The sequence below is a fragment of the Salvia hispanica genome, chromosome 6 (assembly GCF_029641045.1).
Source record: "Salvia hispanica isolate PSC_SH4W2 chromosome 6, Shi_PSC_v1, whole genome shotgun sequence".
Lineage (NCBI taxonomy): Eukaryota > Viridiplantae > Streptophyta > Magnoliopsida > Lamiales > Lamiaceae > Salvia > Salvia hispanica.
Genome location: NC_142697.1, coordinates 36,354,568 through 36,373,544, shown reverse-complemented (window position 1 = coordinate 36,373,544; position 18,977 = coordinate 36,354,568). Strand labels below are relative to the sequence as shown.

The 18,977-nt window shown below is 35.8% G+C and overlaps 3 protein-coding genes across 3 annotated transcripts; all 3 read left to right on the top strand.

Moving 5' to 3' along the window:
• Positions 1-1,523: 1,523 nt before the first annotated feature.
• HSFC1 (heat shock transcription factor C1) lies at positions 1,524-4,490 on the top strand. Its single transcript, XM_089061927.1, has 2 exons — positions 1,524-1,892; positions 3,491-4,490. The coding sequence occupies exons 1-2, from the start codon at positions 1,656-1,658 to the stop codon at positions 4,292-4,294; spliced, it is 1,041 nt and encodes a 346-aa protein (XP_088918053.1). The 5' UTR covers positions 1,524-1,655; the 3' UTR covers positions 4,295-4,490.
• A 3,575-nt stretch (positions 4,491-8,065) lies between these two features.
• Positions 8,066-9,912, top strand: LOC125203583 (vacuolar protein sorting-associated protein IST1-like). The gene is made up of 5 exons (XM_048101963.2): positions 8,066-8,362; positions 8,569-8,672; positions 8,758-8,929; positions 9,009-9,119; positions 9,213-9,912. Exons 1-5 carry the CDS (start codon positions 8,177-8,179, stop codon positions 9,639-9,641), a joined length of 1,002 nt encoding a protein of 333 aa, XP_047957920.1. The 5' UTR covers positions 8,066-8,176; the 3' UTR covers positions 9,642-9,912.
• Positions 9,913-11,710: 1,798 nt separating this feature from the next.
• Positions 11,711-18,775, top strand: LOC125205718 (uncharacterized). Its single transcript, XM_048104792.1, has 13 exons — positions 11,711-11,822; positions 12,367-12,799; positions 13,447-13,693; positions 13,976-14,088; positions 14,469-14,548; positions 15,370-15,511; positions 15,619-15,699; positions 16,298-16,402; positions 16,477-16,659; positions 17,049-17,141; positions 18,027-18,166; positions 18,255-18,321; positions 18,415-18,775. The coding sequence occupies exons 2-13, from the start codon at positions 12,407-12,409 to the stop codon at positions 18,529-18,531; spliced, it is 1,761 nt and encodes a 586-aa protein (XP_047960749.1). The 5' UTR covers positions 11,711-11,822; positions 12,367-12,406; the 3' UTR covers positions 18,532-18,775.
• Positions 18,776-18,977: the final 202 nt, after the last annotated feature.

Sequence of the window (18,977 nt, the reverse complement as noted above, 5' to 3'; positions counted from 1 at the left end):
CCTCATCTCTCTTACTTTACCAATTCTACATTAAAACCCGTGCCGAACAACAATAGATCTATTGTTTGTGGACGGAGGGAGTATAATATTCAGCTGAATTGAAGAAGTACAGAAAAATAATACTCCCCCCGTCCCAAGATAAGCGACTCACATTCCTTTTTGGGATGTGAGCCATTTCCTTTTTTGGTATTCTATCTCTTACTTTTTCTCTCTACTTTATTAACTCTCTCACTTTATTCACTTTCCACTTTACTAACAAAACTTCATTTCCTTAAATTCCATGCCCAAAAATTTGTGCTCACTTATCTTGGACGGAGAGAGTATTAATCATGATGGAAAAATAAGAGCTATTTTATTTAGCATTCGTTCGGTTGTTATAATTGCTTGTGATTGAATATTATGAAGTTGACTAAAAATTTGATCCTACTAAAATATTTATATAAGAGTATTTTTTTGAAATTTTCTAGTAAATTTTGATTGTTTTCAAATTAATAAACGAAAATTATATTAGTCTTACATTAGAAGCATATTTATTTCTGAATAAATCGTGTTATATGTAATATTTATGATTAAAGCTATTAAATATTGATTAAAACTAAGGCATTGCCATACCTTATTGATTAAATATTAGACATTATCAAATATTGATTATGACTATTAATTTTTATTATTTAATAATTTTTATAGTTAAAAAAATTTATTGTTATTTGAAAATTGAAATTTAAAATGTAATTTTGTAAAAAAATTAAATCTAATATTGAAATAAAGAAATAAAGTGAAAGATGACAAAAGGGAATAAGAATGATAATTTTGAAATAATATCAGATTTAGTACATAACTGAAATAATATCCGATTGAAAATGTTAAAAGTGTAAAAAGACCTGTCCAAATCTCTCAAAACCCCTCAAAATGGTATTTTCGACCGAAAACAGTGAAAAATGACCATTTTCGATATAAACTTTTAGTCCAGGGATGTCTGATGATATTTTTAAAGTCCAGGAACTATGGGCGAGATAACCCATAGTCCAGAGACCATTTTTGTAGTTAAATTTATCCTTTTCATCAAGTAATGTTTTATTTGAAGTGTGACAAGAAAAAAAACAGATGGTCCAAAAAGAGAAAAAACCAATAAACAAGAGGCGAAAAATGCAAATGGAAATAACTATATCGAGCGTGATTCGCGTAGCTGTAACTCCAGCCTAACGCTCTTGGCGTCTTCCCTCCGACACTCGACACGTTGCAGTATCCCGGGAGGGACCACTCCTACGCGCCACCGAAGGCGCGTGAGGCCCAAGTCCCCGCAAAAATATCCATCCCTCAAATGAGAGACCATAACGTGTCATAACTCAGAATGCAAAAAAGGGTTAAATTGTGGGGCCCAGCCCGTGACCCTCCCAAAATATCTGACCCGATACCACATTTTCATTTTTCCAGCTTCACTGTGCATGGCCCGACCCGGACCCGCGACCCGTAGGGCCCAGCCCGCCCACACCTTATATCATGGTGTCCTCTCACCATCAAATTGAATGCAGAGTGACTTGTTCCTTATGGTGTAGTTCTTCTCTATTCTCTCTCTCTCTCTCCCTCCCTCGCTCTAATCTCTCTATCCGTCTCTCTCTCTCTCTCTCTATCTGTGTGTGGGGGTCGGAGCCATTATGCGCGGGATGGAGATTAACAATAACAGCAGCAGCAGTAGTAATAATACAGTAGCGCCGTTTGTGATGAAGACGTACCAAATGGTGAACGATCCGGCGACGAATCGGCTCATCGCGTGGGGGAGGGCGAACAATAGTTTCATCGTTTTGGAGCCGTTGGATTTCTCGCAGAGGATTTTGCCGGCGTATTTTAAGCATCACAATTTCTCCAGCTTCGTGCGCCAGCTCAATACTTATGTGAGTTTTTTTGCCGCCTCCCTTTTTTTGATTAATTTTCCAGTCTCGCTGTGATTTTGGTGAAATCTGTATAAACATTTCACGCCGATTTTGTTGACGAGTGTATGTTATTGATGAATTTTCATTCTGAGATTGATTTGGAAAGTAATTTGGGTGAACTGTATTGCCGGGAAAAAAAATTGTTTTCAGTTGAGTTTTTCTGTTATGAGAGTAACCGTATTCAACAAGTCAATCAATGGCGTGAAAGTTCTCTCTCCTGCATGGACAATGAAATTATTAGGTCTGCTGCGGTGGAGTAAAAGTGAAGGATAGATGATCTATCTAATTTGTTTTTTTAGTATAATTAAATTTGTGATTGTGAATACTCTTATCCAATCTCTTAAATGGAATGCTTATTCATTGGCGTTATTTATTGAATCAATGAATACAAATCATAAAAGAGGCCCGTACTACTATGATAGATATAGAATAGATTCACTAGAAATCTATGTATTCAATTAAATTGACTAAACTTTATAATTATGTGATTAGGCTATTAAATTCTAACTCTGTCATCATATAAAACTTACTTAATTAGTATAGGAATAGGTAGAGCTATATGTTAAATCTGTTACTGTTTAAATGTGCCTAGTTTGAGCTTTTATTTTAGCGGATTTATGAAAAATCATGGTTGCTTCCACCAGAGCCATTTAGGTATGAAAAGAAATAAAAATTCCCCTGATATCTCTCTCCCGGGCAGCAAGAAATTAAGATGAAGGTTCGATATTGGCTATCAATATGGTCCTCAACTCCAATACGTTTCAGGTATTGGAGCGAACAATTTTGGGGGAGGAGCGGCGAAAAGGACTCATAAAGTGTGAAATTCGATTGTGCTGCGGTGTGGAGGCCGTCGGCAATGGTGGTGAGAGAGAGATATTGTGGGAATCTTCATTGTTTTAGTTTTTGCATTGCTATATTTAGGTGGACTAATTAGTAAAAGCGTATGGTTCCATTTAGAAAAGACAAGTATAAACTTCGTATATAAGAGATCTTTGTCAAATAATGTAAACAGTTAACATTTCCTGAATATTTAGTTTATGTTCTAGATGATGAAAGGTTTTCCCAATGAAATACTACTAGTTTTAGGAGGCCGAGCCCGGGCGTGGGGGGTGGGGCCAGTCCAGATCAATCTGTTTTAGACAAATTTCCCAGAGCATTCAGCACTAGCAGCTGTCATCATTTATTAATTGTTTTAATATACACATTCTGTTATTATTGGGAATTTCTATAGATTTTCTGTTATATGTAGATAGATACTGTCGAGAGAAGTTGTTGTGCTATCCAAATATTTGGTTCTGTTTAATTCTTTCCCCTGACAAGAGAGAGATATAGCATGGCTGGTTCTGAATAATATCCAAGTTTTGAAACTAAGAACTAATGAGCTTTGCTTTGATCATTTTTATACTGTGAAATGTTGATGGAGATTCACATTTCAGATTAGCAATTACAGTTAATCAAGATTTGTATCAAATGACATGCTGTCTACTCTCCATCTTTCCTTCATTTCATGATTGGTTTATGACAAAATTGGCTTGTCCTTTACCATTGATTTGCATCAGGGTTTCAGAAAGGTGGATCCCGACAGGTGGGAGTTCGCCAACGAGTGGTTCCTACGCGGCCAAACGCATCTACTTTGCAACATCGCGAGGCGGAAACACACCAGCAGAAGCGGCTGCAGCCACATCAAGCAGGAAGACGACGAAGACGAAGACCTAATAACAGAGATTGCCAAGCTGAAGCAGGAGCAGAAGAGCCTCGAGCAGGAGCTTCAGAGCATGAACCGTAGGCTGGAGGCAACAGAGAGAAGACCCCAACAAATGATGACTTTCCTCTGCAAAGTCGTGCAAGACCCCGAGATCCTGCCGCGGATCATGCTCGAGAAGGAGAAGATGCGCCGCCTGACATCCGACAAGAAGAGGAAGCTCATGATCACAACGTCCTCGTCCAACTCGTTGTCTGGGATGGCACTCTCCGGCTCCTCCATCAAGAGTGAGGATGATCAAGATCAGCCAAGCACAATGGCGGAATCCACCCCAATCTCGTCGCCGGATGGAAACTTCGACCAAGACGTTTACTGCCGGTCCTCTCCATCGCTGGATATGTTGTCGCCGGAGTGGTTGAGCCATGGCCGGGTTAATGTAGGCGTCACGCCTATGATCATGCCAGACCACCCTAATTACGCCAGTGTGTCTAGTCCATGGGGTGTTGACCCCAGCCGTGGAAGTGGCAGCTTGCTACCTTCAAGTAGTGGCGCTGCGAATGAGGCGGCGGACGGTTTTGGTTATTTGGAAAGGTTGGGGGCGGAGGAGAGTGGTAATCCTCCACCGTCCTACCCTTTCTCTCTGTTGGGAGGAGGGTTTTAGGAATTGTTTGTTTTTGATAAATTAGTTTAGTGTGGCATTTACTTATTTGTTTTATCCTATGGTGGCAGGATTTAAAGGTATGGAGAAGAATAATAAGATGATGGGATTTAGGATTGCTGTTTGTAAATGTATTGTGTAAATGTGTTGGACAGTAGTAGATAAGATTACAGGCTTATAGAAAGTATATTATCTTCTATATGCTGATCTACTCTATCTATCTATCTATCTATCTTAATATATGTGATATGTGGTTGTTCTGTTATACCAATTGAGATATGAACCTGATAAGTTACTAAATGGAAGAACATTCAGTTTGGAGGTCTCAAAACAATCAAGCTCTCAAGTATTAATGAGATGAATGTGGTGTGGAGGAATAATGGATTAGGTGGGACCCAGTGGATAAATAAGTGAATGTGGGTCCTTTCTTTTTCAGCCAAAGGCATCTAATCTTTTTCAGCCAAACCAGGTTCAAAATTAGTTTGGAGATTATGTAGTTCAAAACAAGAGGATTGCAATCATGATCTCAATTCTAATATGTTCTACTCTCAAATAGTCGAATATAACTTGAATTGAAATTATTGTGAGAAATAGATGATTGCATGATTACAAGAAATGAAACATACTATGGAAGAGTAGGACAGCAAACTACCTGTCCATCACCTATTGGAGACAGATCCTAACTCACACTCTATCCACCTTTAACTTGACCCAAAAGAAATGTGTTGCAATCATTCATCATTCTGAAATTAATTGACACGTTATAACTATATTAGAACTCTAATCACTATATAATTATAAGTTGCAAGACTATATAGCATCGACTTATTCATGCTTCTTTTAAAGCTGCAGCGTCGCAATATCATGTCTCTTGTTAGCCGGAAAGTGGATGAGATTTCAGTCAAAGCAACGGGCGGCAGAGGCCGTGTCCGCCCCCACACCACCGTAGCTTCCGTGGAGTCCTTGGCCATACCTCTCGTAAGTATAATTTCACTCTGTTTCCACACAACTTTATTGCGTGTTCAAGTTTGTTTCATAATTGATTTTGCCTCAAAAAAGGTTGAAGAAGTAGTATTCATGGCCGATTTTCGGTGTTCACGGTGCCGGCAAAGAGTGGCTGAGATTATAAACAAGATGAATGGTTAGTGTTTCAGTTCATTGGTTCATAACCTCAATCTTTAGTTTAAGAAAACATTAATTTATGCTACTTTGGTCCTTTAATATTGCAGGAGAGACTCAATCTTTGGTGATCAGTGTCGTTGAGAAGACTGTGACACTAACTCTTTCACATTCAAAGCGCAGATAACAATATAGCAATATAATTTTCTGTATTTAATTTCATTCAATTAAATTATTCTCTTGTTGTCTAGCCTTGTGTTTATTCCATTTCAGTTGTAAATTAAGTGTACTGTCTATTTTTGTTATGTATATATATGTATGAAGAATGATTATTTATAGATTGATTACAATTTTTCCAAGATGAATGTGATCCCTCGAGTGTCATTAAAAAAATACTACTACATCATGTTTCTTAAGATTCTCTTTTAGAATGGAGAGTATTTACATAATTAATGCATAGTACAATGATTGATGGATCTGACGATGTTAAGAGAGAACAAAACAGAAGTGCATTATTTTCAAATAGCTAGATCTCTTTGTGTGGTTGGTATTGCACATGAGCGGGGTTTGCTTAATTATTGTGTACTACACTTTAAATAGTGACTACAGAATTTTCTCGTTTTAAAAAATACTGTAGCATATTTCTAGAAAAATAGTAAGATGCTCTAAAGTTCAAAGTGAATTGTTTAAAATTTGGAAGTTTATGCTTACACCTTCTTTAAACTATGTTACCAAAATAAGGTTTGATTATCTTAATTAAAGCTGTATCTTACTCAAAATAGAGTATAGACTATAGGTGGAATTTGGGCCATTGAAGGAGTTGTATTGCCTTGGTATGATTTAGAGTGGTCCATTTAAATAGCCCATCGTGTAATACTGTAGTAATTGGTTTGTCGAAGTTTTGATCTTTTCCCCAAGAAGTGCATATGTATAAAATCATAAGGTTAAAATTGGGTCGTATACTTGAAAAACCGTCTTAAATTCATAGGCTAATTATCTCATTTTTAGGTGTCTATCTATAAATATACAAAAAAAAATAGTCATCGTTGGTAGATATCCTGGTCCCTGGTTTTAAACAAAATAAAAAGAGATTGGAATTAGTGAATTGAAATCCATATATCCTTCCAAATTGACTCCAAGGGACATGCAATTGTTAATCAATTTATTGTGTTATGCACTTATGTTTTAAGCATTACAAAAAAAAGGCATTAACACTTTTGATGAATATCTTTCTCTTCTCTATGTTTTATGTATGAAATGAGACGCTAAAGTTTCTATATATACATGCGTTTGAACTCTTGTATCAAATTAAACCACACGTCACAAACAAATTAAATGATCTCTAGAACATTTCCACCCCTTCTAGACATTTTGTACATTGAGGTTTCTTCAAACAATCTTTGAATGGTTATAGTAAGTCAATTTTTCTTGTCTATTCTACTTTGTGGGGCTGGAAAGAAGAAAATTTCCACTAATCTGGTACTCATATTTCTTCCCAATTGAAAAACAAACATTAGCCGTAAAACTAGAAAAGGCCCTATTCTTTTCGTGTTTGCTTCTGCAAAATTTTAATTAGTAATGGTAAAGCATGTGTTCTAAGTTAAAGTTTTGCTACTACTGTATCATTCACTTTATTGGACTAAACAGAGTGTGTATGCATCTTTTTGTTTATATGCATGTTGAAGATTGATGTAAGCTGGCCACCAAACATGGACTTGTTTTTGGCTATTCTATTAACTTGCTACTACGGCAATTAGATGGATGATTGATTGATACATTTAATTAATTAAGGGTTTGATCTAAAAAACAATATGCGCGGAGCAATTTGATGTTTGTTTAAGTTTTTTTTATTTGTATTTGTGTACAATTTCTAAATCAGACACTAAACTTATAATACACATCAACTATATGTGTAGCTTCACGTTTATATATGGGATTCTTTTTAAGAATGTGCTCTCACATGTGAATGATAGAATGAAGCTCAAGTTAATTTATTATTTTGATGACATGAATGTAAATCATGTACTTCAATATAATATATTAATTGCAATTAAATATTAATCCAAAAAAAAAAACAATTTAATCTGGTCAATTATTTAATCCACTCGGCTTTAAATCATCATGTCGACATAGAATTATACTTTAAATACAACTAATTATACATGATCAATTCCAATATCACAAATAAACAACTAGTTAATCAAACATAATATCTGCAGTCGTATACTTGTTCCTGTATTTATATAAAGCTTGAAGTCCTCATCTGAATATGCCATGTATAATACTAATATATAATCTTATTGTTGAGCGCAGACATTATTACATAAGCAAGAAAGAATATCCCACGAATTTTGTTTGATATAAGAAAAATTCTTGTGGATAACGTAGAGATCCCTAAAATAGAGAGGACAGTGCCAAAATTATTAGTGTCACTCACCATTAAATTTCATTTACCTATTTCTAAAAAAATGTAAAAGATTCATTAAAATTCAAATGTACATATCAATAGGACCGCTTGCGAAGCTCCTCAGTTTTTTCGAACTTAACGCGTATGCATATCTCCCCATTCCCATATACGAAAAGATCCCTTAAGCTTAATCACCAAGAAATTCCACACACGCGTTTAATTTTATTGCAAAACGTCAAGATTTTCTGCTTTTATACCTTAAAAATTTGGAGTATATATATAAACACACACACACACACTGCCTGCGTAATCAACAAAAAGGTGCAAAGGAGCACCTAGCTTTTGTTATTTGTGATCGAATGGGGAAGAAACTGGATGCTTTGCTCGGGAGAAGCTTCAAAGCCACTAAATTCAAAGGCACGGCGTCGCTCGCCGTCTCCCGCCTCGCCGTGCTCAAGAACCAGCGCCGCGCCCGCTGCTCTGTCGCCCGATCCGATGTCGTTCAGTTCCTCACCAACAACACCCACGACAGGGCTCTTCTCAGGGTACGCACCCCTAACTCCTTTCTCTTCCTGAATAACACTGAAATGCTGTTACGGACTCAATTCCAACATCGGTTGTGAAAACAACGGTGTGGAGTATATAGACTAAATAGGCTCTCTCAAGTCTCTGTTTTTGGGCTGAGTTCTCCTGTTTGGTGTGTATCAAATACTTGTTCAATAATAATTTAGATCTCAATTGATGATGATAGGTGGAGCAAGTTATAAAGGAGCAGAACATGTTGGATGTGTTTGTGGTGTTGGAAGGATACTGCCATCTGCTTGTGGAAAGAGTCAGCCTCTTCGAACACAACAAGTTGGTCATTGATTTCCTTTCCGATGACCACGATAATCACGCATTTATTTACACTGATTTCAATTTCTATTTCTGTTTATGGTAGATTTTGCCCAGAGGAGCTGCTCGAGGCGGTTTCGACGTTGATCTTCGCTTCGACGAGATGCGGAGATTTTCCGGAGCTGCAGGAGCTTCGAGCGATCTTCACTCTTCGATTCGGGAGGGAATTCGCAGCTCGCGCCGTTGAATTGCGCAATAATTGCGGAGTCAATCCCAATGTAACATTGCTGTTGAATCTGGATCAATAATCAAAGTAGATTTTGCAATTTGCATTGAATTAATCAATTTCAAGTGCAGGTTATACAGAAGCTATCGACGAGGATGCCGAGCTTGGAGAACAAAATGAAGGTGCTTAAGGAGATCGCTTTGGAGAACAGCATCGAGCTTCCTACATCAGAAACTCCAGTGGTATGATTATGAATCCAGCATTAATCGGAAAAAAAAAACGATCCAATTTCCATCCTAATCAATTATGTATGGATTTAATTTTTAATGCTGCAGGAAACCAGTGTGAGTTCATCTGAGGAGAAGGCAGAAGATGAGAGGGAAAGTGGAAGCCTGAGGGGAAAGTACAAGGACGTGGCGGATGCGGCGCAAGCGGCTTTTGAGTCGGCCGCTTACGCCGCCGCGGCCGCCAGAATCGCGGTGGAACTGTCTCGATCGGAGTCGGGGGATCCGGCCACTCCCAAAGAGCAGATTACTAGTATGGAATTGAAGTCCAAGACTATGGTTAGGAGGTCATTCTCTGGATCGAGCTCGGATTCAGAAGGGGGAGTGATTGAGGGAAATGCAGTGTTTGATGAGATGGAGATGGCTTCGGATGGAAAAGGTGAGAATGGATCAAGGAATGAAGAAGGTGTAGAGCCTTTGGATATTAGTAGAAGGCCTATCTCGGTTAGGACCACGTGGGCACGAGCACGAGCACGATGACATGGGTGTGGTTCGTGGAGTAAAAATTCATTAGTTCGGACATATTATCACAATGGTGTCTAATTAGTTTTTGAAATTATGATGGACAATAGTTATATGTCTGAACCACTGAATTTTTATTCGGTAGTTCGTGTATATGTTTGGGTCAAATTTTCGTGTCGTTTCCTTTTGCACCGTTTAATTTTGTAAGTTGTAATTTTTGTCTAAGTTTTAATGCTTATATAAAATTTGTTTTTGCTTGACATGTATAAATGGTGGTATTTTAGTTCTAGTTTTGATCGTTTGAAATGGTTGTTTGTATAATTTTATAAAATTAGTTTAATTTTAACACATTATAAATGTCGTTGAAATTTTGATTTTATAAAAATGAAAGTTTAATATATTATTTTATTTATTTATTTGAAATTATAAAAAAATTAGTGAATTAAGCTTTAATTTTTATGATTTTTATAAAATTAAAAATTTCAATAATATTGTTTAATATGTCAAAAAATAATAACATTTCAATAATATATTTTAATTCGTTAAACATGCATGACAGTGCTCACATAAAAAAAATCACATATATTATTTTCATATACTATTTCATTATAATGGGGCTAATATAACAATTCCATATTTGTGAAATGAATATTAAAAAATAAATAATACTCCCTCCGTCCCACAAAGATTGTCACATTTTGACCGGGCACGGATTTTAAGAAATGTAATGAAAAGTGAGTTGAAATATGGAATGTGGGTCCTACTTTTATATATTAATTTTATAATCATATATGAGTGAGAATGAGTTAGTGGAATATGAGGTCCATTACTAAAAATGGTAAAAAGTGAAATGAGACAAATTTTATAGAACGGACGAAAATGAAAAAAATGGAATGATCTTTATGGGACAGAGGGAGTACTTATTATTATTGGATGTAATCGAATCAAATAATATCACTTTTTTTTATTCGGATTTGAAAGTTGTAATTCGACTATATATTCATTTTTTTTATTAATCGTCAAAGTAATACGATTTGAAAATTATGATATTTGATTTGATGATTGAATGTTTTCTCTAATATATACTCCTTACGTACAAAACGTTAAAATTATAAAAATAAAACTTTAATAAAAAAAGTAAAAAGGGGACCGGAAAAGAAAAGAAATTTTAAACATTTAATAATCTAATACGAGAATATCTGAAGTAAGTACCATACATACAAAACGTTTAAGTTTAACCAATGTTTTAAATTAGTACAAAATATTTAAAATTTGCATATTTCATTCAAATTTTTTTATTAGTGTTATAAATTAGTATATTCCGTCAAAAAACTTTTTAAGGATATATTAATTTGAAACACTAGTCACACGATTATATGTTAATATAAAATATTTTGTACTCCCTCCGTCCACGAATAGGAGTTTCGATCACTTTTTTACACTCATTTTATAAAAATGATAATAAATAGTTAAAGTGTAGAAAAGGTAAAATAAGAGAGAGAATAATGTAGTCAAGAATCTTGTCTACATTATTCTCTATCTTACTTTACTATTTCTACACTTTAACTATTTATTATCATTTTAATAAAATGAGTGTGCAAAATTGACCGGGACTCCTAGTGGCGGACAGAGGGAGTACTAATTAAAAATATTAATTAAATATTTTATATGTATGGTTTAATTAACCTGTAATATTTGCATAATTGTATCCAAATCTTGTTTTTAATTTCAAGTGATTAAGCTCCACGACTCCTCTTTCTTTAGAATTTAGGAATTTTATAAGAAAAATATATAACCTAACTTTTGAAAATCCTGAACTACCACATATTCAATCCAAGTAAAAAAAAAAATCAAATACTACTGATAATATTTTACAATTGAACATATTTTCTTTAAGAAAAACGATAAATTTGGAATGGAAAATTAGCAGTGGTTTGAAAAAATTAATTCAAAATATCACATAACCATCCAATACAGTTATAAAATAAAAAAAGAAAAAGAAATGACGGGCCAAGGCCCAAGGACGGATCCGATTTACGTGGGAATAAAAAACTTCGTAACCCGTTTTTTAGCTCCTAGAAATGCGACTTCCAAACAAAATAGAAAACACAAAATTAAAGAGAGCCGCGATAAAAAACACAGTCTCTCTCAACCTTCGAATCTGCGGGAAGCCGGCTGGAACTCATTTCTCCGGTAGCGGTAACTCTCTCACCCTACCCATCCCTTCTACACATGGATGTATACATACTGTACACACACAGTAATTGTTTTTCTCTTTTTCATTTTGCCCTTGTCCGGATTTACATTTTCCAGATCTTCGATTTTCCTTCTGTTTTGCCCTTGATTCTCTTTACATGGAGGATGAGGCGACAGTAATTATTTTTACCAATTCACAGATTGAAATTTTATGCAAATTTTAAATCTTAATCAGAAATAAAATGTGATGTTCCGCATTCGGGAACGTTTCATTATCCCTGGCAGAAAAAATCCTCTGCAACGCAGTGTTACATCTTCATTTAAATTATGCCAATGAGTGTAATCGGAATTTTACGTTCAGTTATCATAAATCATGTATTTCTCTTTCTGTAACATTTATTGTTGAAGTAGATCTTGTGCATAGTTTACAGGTTTCCTTTCATTTTCTAGTTTTTGTGGACAAAATTCAATGATTCTAAAGACATTCATGTCACCCCTTAGTTATGAAGCAGCCCTTTTAAACATTTATTATTTCACGATGCTTCAGTGAAGCTTTTAATTTCAAGGAAGATTAATATTTTGGTTGGATGGCGATGGTGGAGGAGCCTCTGTATCCAATAGCGGTGCTCATAGATGAGCTCAAGAATGATGACATTCAACTCCGGCTGAACTCTATACGAAGACTATCCACCATTGCACGTGCACTGGGGGAGGAAAGGACTCGAAAAGAGTTGATACCATTTCTGAGTGAGAACAATGACGATGATGATGAGGTGCTCCTTGCTATGGCTGAAGAATTGGGTGTTTTCGTTCCATATGTTGGAGGGGTGGAGCATGCACAGGTTTTGCTCCTCCCACTGGAAACCCTTTGTACTGTGGAAGAGACCTGTGTGAGGGATAAAGCTGTAGAATCATTGTGCAGAATCGGAACACAGATGAAAGGAAGTGATTTGGTTGATTCTTTTGTTCCACTTGTGAAGGTTAGAAGTTATCTGCTTAGCTATGTTAGTTTGTAGCCAAATGTCATAAATTCATTCTTGATATTATCGTTCTTCAGACATATATGATGTCTGATTGCAAATTTTTGTTTTCCCTTGTTTCCTTTCTTATATACCTTGTCTGCATTTTATTTTAATTTTAAGCTGAGATGTATAATCACTAGAAGCTTATTAGGATTTTTTTTATTACATTTGTTTGCAAGTATGAAATCCATTTCATGGTTTCCTAGGGTCCTTTTGAGCAAAACATTTGAGTAGATTTTGGTATGTTTTATTAATTTTCTTATAATAATCAGCCTTGTCTTCATCCTGTATCCAAATTTACTAATGATTTAACTTTTCTTGATAGCTTAATATATTATATTGGAACTTGGAAGCACAACTGAAATGTGAAATCGCTTTAATCATTAATTCTTGATTATCGCCTAAAATGCCATGCAATTTGAGTTGGGTTTGGTGTTTGAATTTGGATTTTTATTTAAAATTATGCTAGTCCTATGTTGTTTGTATCATCTTATTCTTCTTCCTTGCACGTGCATTTGTGTAGAACTTGTTTTTCTGGTAGTGAAGCATTCAAGAATGTGCAATTTCTTCATTTCATTTTTATCTTGCTCTGTTTTGGTTAACAGAGGCTGGCAGCTGGTGAGTGGTTTACAGCTCGTGTTTCGGCTTGTGGACTATTTCATATTGCTTACCCTAGTGCCTCAGAGATGCTAAAGACAGAATTAAGATCAATTTATAGCCAGTTGTGTCAAGATGATATGCCTATGGTCAGAAGGGCTGCTGCGGGAAATTTGGGAAAATTTGCTGCCACTGTGGAAGCTTCGTATCTCAAAAGCGACATCATGTCCATGTTCGAGGATCTTACGCAGGATGGTAAAATCATACGTCCAGCTAATATTAATTATCTCACAGAAGTCGTAGATTGTTAGTGATTGATGGTACAGTCATACAACTTGCCCTGGCATAAACTCTAAAGATTCTGAATTTTGTGCTTGGTAGATCGCAGGGCTTAGATATTTGCAGATATTAGTGCTATAATTTTGTTCAGCAAAATAATATTTTATATCAAAACCTATTAAAAAATTAAAATGTAGTCTTCTTTGTAATATGAGTGTTGCGTGGTGAAGTAAAATTGAACTTAGTTCATATTTTCAGATCAGGATTCTGTTCGCTTGCTAGCTGTTGAGGGCTGTGCTGCTCTCGGGAAGTTGTTGGACCCTCAAGATTGTGTTGGACACATTCTCCCCGTCATTGTCAACTTCTCCCAGGTACTTACTGAATTGTATTCATTTTATTAGCCATGATGTATGATATAATAGTAGATGTGCTGTGATATTATTGGTATAGTTTCATTAGATCTTATCTACTTGCTTCATTGGATATATGTTGGATTGTTTATTACTCATGCTTCAAGTATTATCTAGAACTAAAGTTTGAATAATCTGTTGGAACCCTTTTAATCTTTTATGCCTCATCTCTCCCGTTATTCAAATGCTTCATTGTAGGTTACTCTATTTTGGCTAAGCATCAATTATGATTTTTTGGCCTGCAATTCACAACATATCAATTGGTCATATTTTTATTGTTTTTCTGCAAGTGGATGTTGCTCTATTACTTTTGTTGATCTATTTTTTGCTGTATTAATTAGGATAAGTCATGGCGTGTCCGCTACATGGTTGCCAATCAATTGTATGAGCTATGTGAGGCTGTGGGACCTGAACCTACTAGGTATTGTTCAATATCTGGTTTCTATTTTTTCAATTTTGCATCTGATTAAACACTCTATTTTTAGTTCCTTTTAATGTTGATGCTTTATGTATATCTGACAAAGAAATATGTCTGCTTTTCTGGCACCTATGTTCCTGGGGTAGGGGGGGGGGGGGGGTTTGCCTTTTGTATATACCCACTATACCACTCTGGTGGCGGTCTAATCTGTTGAAATTCCCTCATTCAGCCTCAGCCAAAACATTCTGTATTTTTTTTCAGTGGAATATTCCATAAATATTACTCCCTTCGTTTCCTTAAAATAGGAACTTTGGAAACGGCACAGGTTTTAATGCAAAATTGGTAAAGAGATAAGATGAGAAAAATGGGTAAAGTTAGAGATAAGATGAGAAAAAGTAGTGGAATTAGTGTTAGTGGATCGTGGGGTCTATTTCCTAAAATGGAGAGTTTCTATTTTTAGAAAACAGACCAAAAAGGAAAGAATTTCATTTTTAGGAAACGGTGGGAGTATAACTTGCAGCTATCACACATAGATGACCTTTTTTGAGTAGACATAGTTCAGTTAATGATTTATTTGCAGAAATACTAATTTGTAGCACTTTGGTGGTGTTGTAATTATCTCATCAACCTTACTGAACCTTTTATTTTTGCCACTTTTGAGGAGTATGGGGTACCAGCTTCCTAAATGACCAGCTTCCTAAATGTAATGAGATCAGTACTAATGACAATGATCAATCTTTGTTGGCGTATAAGTGTAGACATTAGGTTTCTTGTGTGTTTTTTGGAATACAAATATGAACAACTGAACTCTATGATGTTTCAAGGACGGATTTGGTTCCTGCATATGTCCGAATACTTCGAGATAATGAAGCAGAAGTCCGAATTGCAGCTGCGGGAAAAGTGACTAAGTTTTGTCGAATTGTTAACCCCGATCTGGCTATCCAACATATTCTTCCCTGTGTAAAGGTAACTACCAATCTACCATGATGCAAAAATCAAGATTGATCTTTTTTCTATGTATATACGAACCTGTCTTTTGGAACCGTCTTACAAGAGGAGGATAATGCTTGCAGGAGTTGTCATCTGATTCTTCACAGCATGTAAGGTCTGCTTTGGCATCCGTCATTATGGGGATGGCTCCTGTTTTAGGGAAGGTAAAACATATATATCAAATTTAAGTTGATAGTGGTATCATATTTATGTTTACTCATGGATGCATAGCTGGGGCATGTTAAGATGCCCTCATCGTTGTGCTTTATAAGAATCACAGTTCCAAATAATGGTACATAGGGGAATCTATTCAATTGACGGTACCTATTTGTCCATTTTACTGATGTATAGTTTTCGCTGTCTTCGTCGTAAACTTCTATTTGTAAACTACCTCTGTTAGGGATATTTCCTAAAACATTTCTCTGTTGTTCATGACTTGCTTGATACTTGCATCTCCTCTCATTTTCCCGTGTCTGGTACACAAATATCAACTCTTTTATTGATGCTATCAGTTTGTTAGATACAGCAGAAGCCTTTCATGCGGAACTAGTAGCTTCTTGTTTCACATAGCAAAAATACTGAAGCTTGTTAGCATTGTGGCTCGAATCAGTTGTAAATGTGTGTGGATGGATCTGGAATGAGTTCTCTGAAATATACTGTATTGCTAATGGTTATGTATTGTAATTATTGGTAATATACATAGTAGGCTCACTTGTCACTAGATATTTTAATAGACATTGTGTTGTTAATGTCATAATGCAGGATGCAACAATTGATCAACTTCTTCCCATATTTCTTTCACTTTTGAAAGATGAGTTTCCTGATGTTCGCCTTAATATCATCAGCAAGCTAGATCAAGTCAATCAGGTGTGTGGTGCTCGACTCATTGTTGTATTGTGAGGTTACTGTGTCAAATTAATCGTTTTTTTCGGCACTTGCAGGTTATTGGAATTGATTTACTCTCGCAATCTCTATTACCAGCTATTGTTGAGCTGGCAGAGGATAGGCACTGGAGAGTTCGGCTCGCCATCATAGAATATATACCTTTATTGGCTAGTCAACTGGGTGTAGGATTTTTTGATGAAAAGCTAGGTGCCCTATGCATGCAGTGGCTACAGGACAAGGTTGAAGTTTCTTGAGAAAAAGTTTAAATGTTATGTTGTCTTACTATATATTGATTGCTACTCTCATTTTAGATTCCATATATTTGAGAACATGTGAAAAGGTATATAATGCATATGTATTTGAGCTTTGGAGTTTTAACTTGACTCTGATGAGGCATCCAAAGAACACCCATCTCTTGGCATTTCTCTATTTTTCCCAGAAGTATGATTAGCAACTGTTCTTTTGCAGCCAATTGCAAAATGAAGATTCCTTCTTTCCCATATTCCATATTTATTCGTTTTTTCATGCATAAGCACACCCTTTTCTGCTCTTCCATTCCCTTTTTTCCGGGTGAGTTGGGTTTCTTTAGATATTATTAGTCCATTCATAACCTTTGGCGTTTGTTCAGGTGTACTCCATTAGAGATGCTGCAGCTAATAATCTGAAACGTCTGGCAGAAGAATTTGGTCCAGAGTGGGCAATGCAGCATATCATTCCTCAGGTTGTGGAAAACTTTTTTAAAATGCTACTAGTTTGGTTATGTTCCAACCTTTCATACGAACTTCTCTGCTCTGGCTATTTATTTTCCTATGAGGATTTTGGATTATAAGTGTTGGCTAATGTGTTGCAGAAGTCTTAGAAAATCACATGATATATTATCGTCTGCTTTTGCACTGACCTGAAGTAGGGGGAAATAAAGAGTTTGAATATTTGAGAAAACAGGGTGAAAAAAGTCATACAATATTGGCTTTTATTGTGCCTTATTATCCTACCCTCTTATCATAATCATGTTTCTTACACTAATAAATGAAAAGGCTGTTGCTAACCTCAGGATTCTTAAACTAAGGGGTTACTTGTGTCTTGTGCTGGTATACGACAATATCCAAAAGCTTTATGTTTGGTTGCAGCATATGCACCTTTTAATGTTGCGAGTTACATGCTATCTTACGAATTTAGATATATGGCTTTGTATTGCCTCTTTGCTCTACAAACTATATCAAAGATGTGACAAGAGTAACTTAGTTATCTTTAATACTTATTGCTTGTCTCCAGCAGTTGACTTTTATGTTAGGAACTGTTCTTACTTCTTACGTCTTACCTTTTGACTTTGTTCTTAATTATCTGGAGATTAGAAAAGGTTTTACATTGTTGGAATATAGTGCAACTCTTGTCCTGCAGGTTACTACTTGAATTTTGCTTGGTAAGCTTGTAACCTAAATATATGTTCCTCCAGGATTCCTACATTACCTCAATTCCCTTCCCCACATATATGATATATATCCATGATTTTATCTGATAGCGGTTCCTTGTTTGATTTTACAATACCTCATTGTCTATGTATGCCATCGATCAGATTGGCTGATGAGCTGAATTCATTTTCATTCAGGTTCTGGATATGGTAAACAATCCCCATTATTTGTACCGGATGACTGTTCTTCGTTCAATTGCCTTGCTTGCTCCCGTTATGGGTTCTGAGATCACATGTTCTCACTTGCTGCCTGTTATGGTCACCGCATCAAAGGACAGGTAATTGTCTATCCACCCCATCCATGGAGGTGTAATAGCACACATTCGGGTTCTGATGACTAACATGCTCGATTCTAATATTATCCAGAGTACCCAACATTAAGTTTAACGTTGCAAAGGTGCTGCAGTCAATGATCCCCATCGTTGATCATTCTGTGAGTTGCCTCAACCTTCACTGCCTAGTGCCTTCTTTAGCTTACCTTACTCTCTTTCCTCCCTCCAGCTGAGTTTTTTTTCATACTATTTAGGTGGTGGAGAAATCGATACGCCCCAGCTTAGTAGAGCTTGCTGAGGACCCTGATGTAGATGTCCGTTTTTTTGCCAATCAAGCACTTCAGTCAATTGATCATGTGATGATGAGCTAAACGAGTGTGTGATATGCAATGCCACTGCATGAAGGTATGCAATTCAATTTTAGTTGCTGTCTTGGATAATAGAAAGGAACATGTTTTGTGTTTCATTCCTCTGTATCTTAAATTTTTGTTTGCCCCTCTACTCTCACATAATCTGTCATCTTACTAATTTTTAACAACATTGTATCTTCAACTCTATGTCTACAATTTATGCATACCAAAATTTATGCAATGTTCTTTCTTGACGGTTTTATCAGTCTTGTGTTTTCTTATTCTTCAAATTTTAAAGTTGTAAGCAAGTGCTGGATGTTGAAATTTGGCGAAATTATATGCGGTGGCTATCTATTTGTCCTTATTTCATTATTGATTTCAACATTAAATATCGTTATTTTAGTAAAGAAATTAAGACAAATGAAATTAAGATTGGATTACATTTAGAGACATTTAAAAAAGGAGAA

Excerpts from the sequence above, each read along its gene's own strand:
- HSFC1 (XM_089061927.1), top strand. The coding sequence starts at position 1,656 with ATGCGCGGGATGGAGATTAACAATAACAGCAGCAGCAGTAGTAATAAT. Across the intron at positions 1,893-3,490 it reads TGCGCCAGCTCAATACTTAT|GGTTTCAGAAAGGTGGATCC; the intron begins GTGAGTTTTTTT and ends GATTTGCATCAG.
- LOC125203583 (XM_048101963.2), top strand. The coding sequence starts at position 8,177 with ATGGGGAAGAAACTGGATGCTTTGCTCGGGAGAAGCTTCAAAGCCACT. Across the intron at positions 8,673-8,757 it reads AGCCTCTTCGAACACAACAA|ATTTTGCCCAGAGGAGCTGC; the intron begins GTTGGTCATTGA and ends TGTTTATGGTAG. Across the intron at positions 9,120-9,212 it reads CTACATCAGAAACTCCAGTG|GAAACCAGTGTGAGTTCATC; the intron begins GTATGATTATGA and ends TTAATGCTGCAG.
- LOC125205718 (XM_048104792.1), top strand. The coding sequence starts at position 12,407 with ATGGCGATGGTGGAGGAGCCTCTGTATCCAATAGCGGTGCTCATAGAT. Across the intron at positions 15,512-15,618 it reads ATATTCTTCCCTGTGTAAAG|GAGTTGTCATCTGATTCTTC; the intron begins GTAACTACCAAT and ends TAATGCTTGCAG. Across the intron at positions 16,660-17,048 it reads TGCAGTGGCTACAGGACAAG|GTGTACTCCATTAGAGATGC; the intron begins GTTGAAGTTTCT and ends GCGTTTGTTCAG.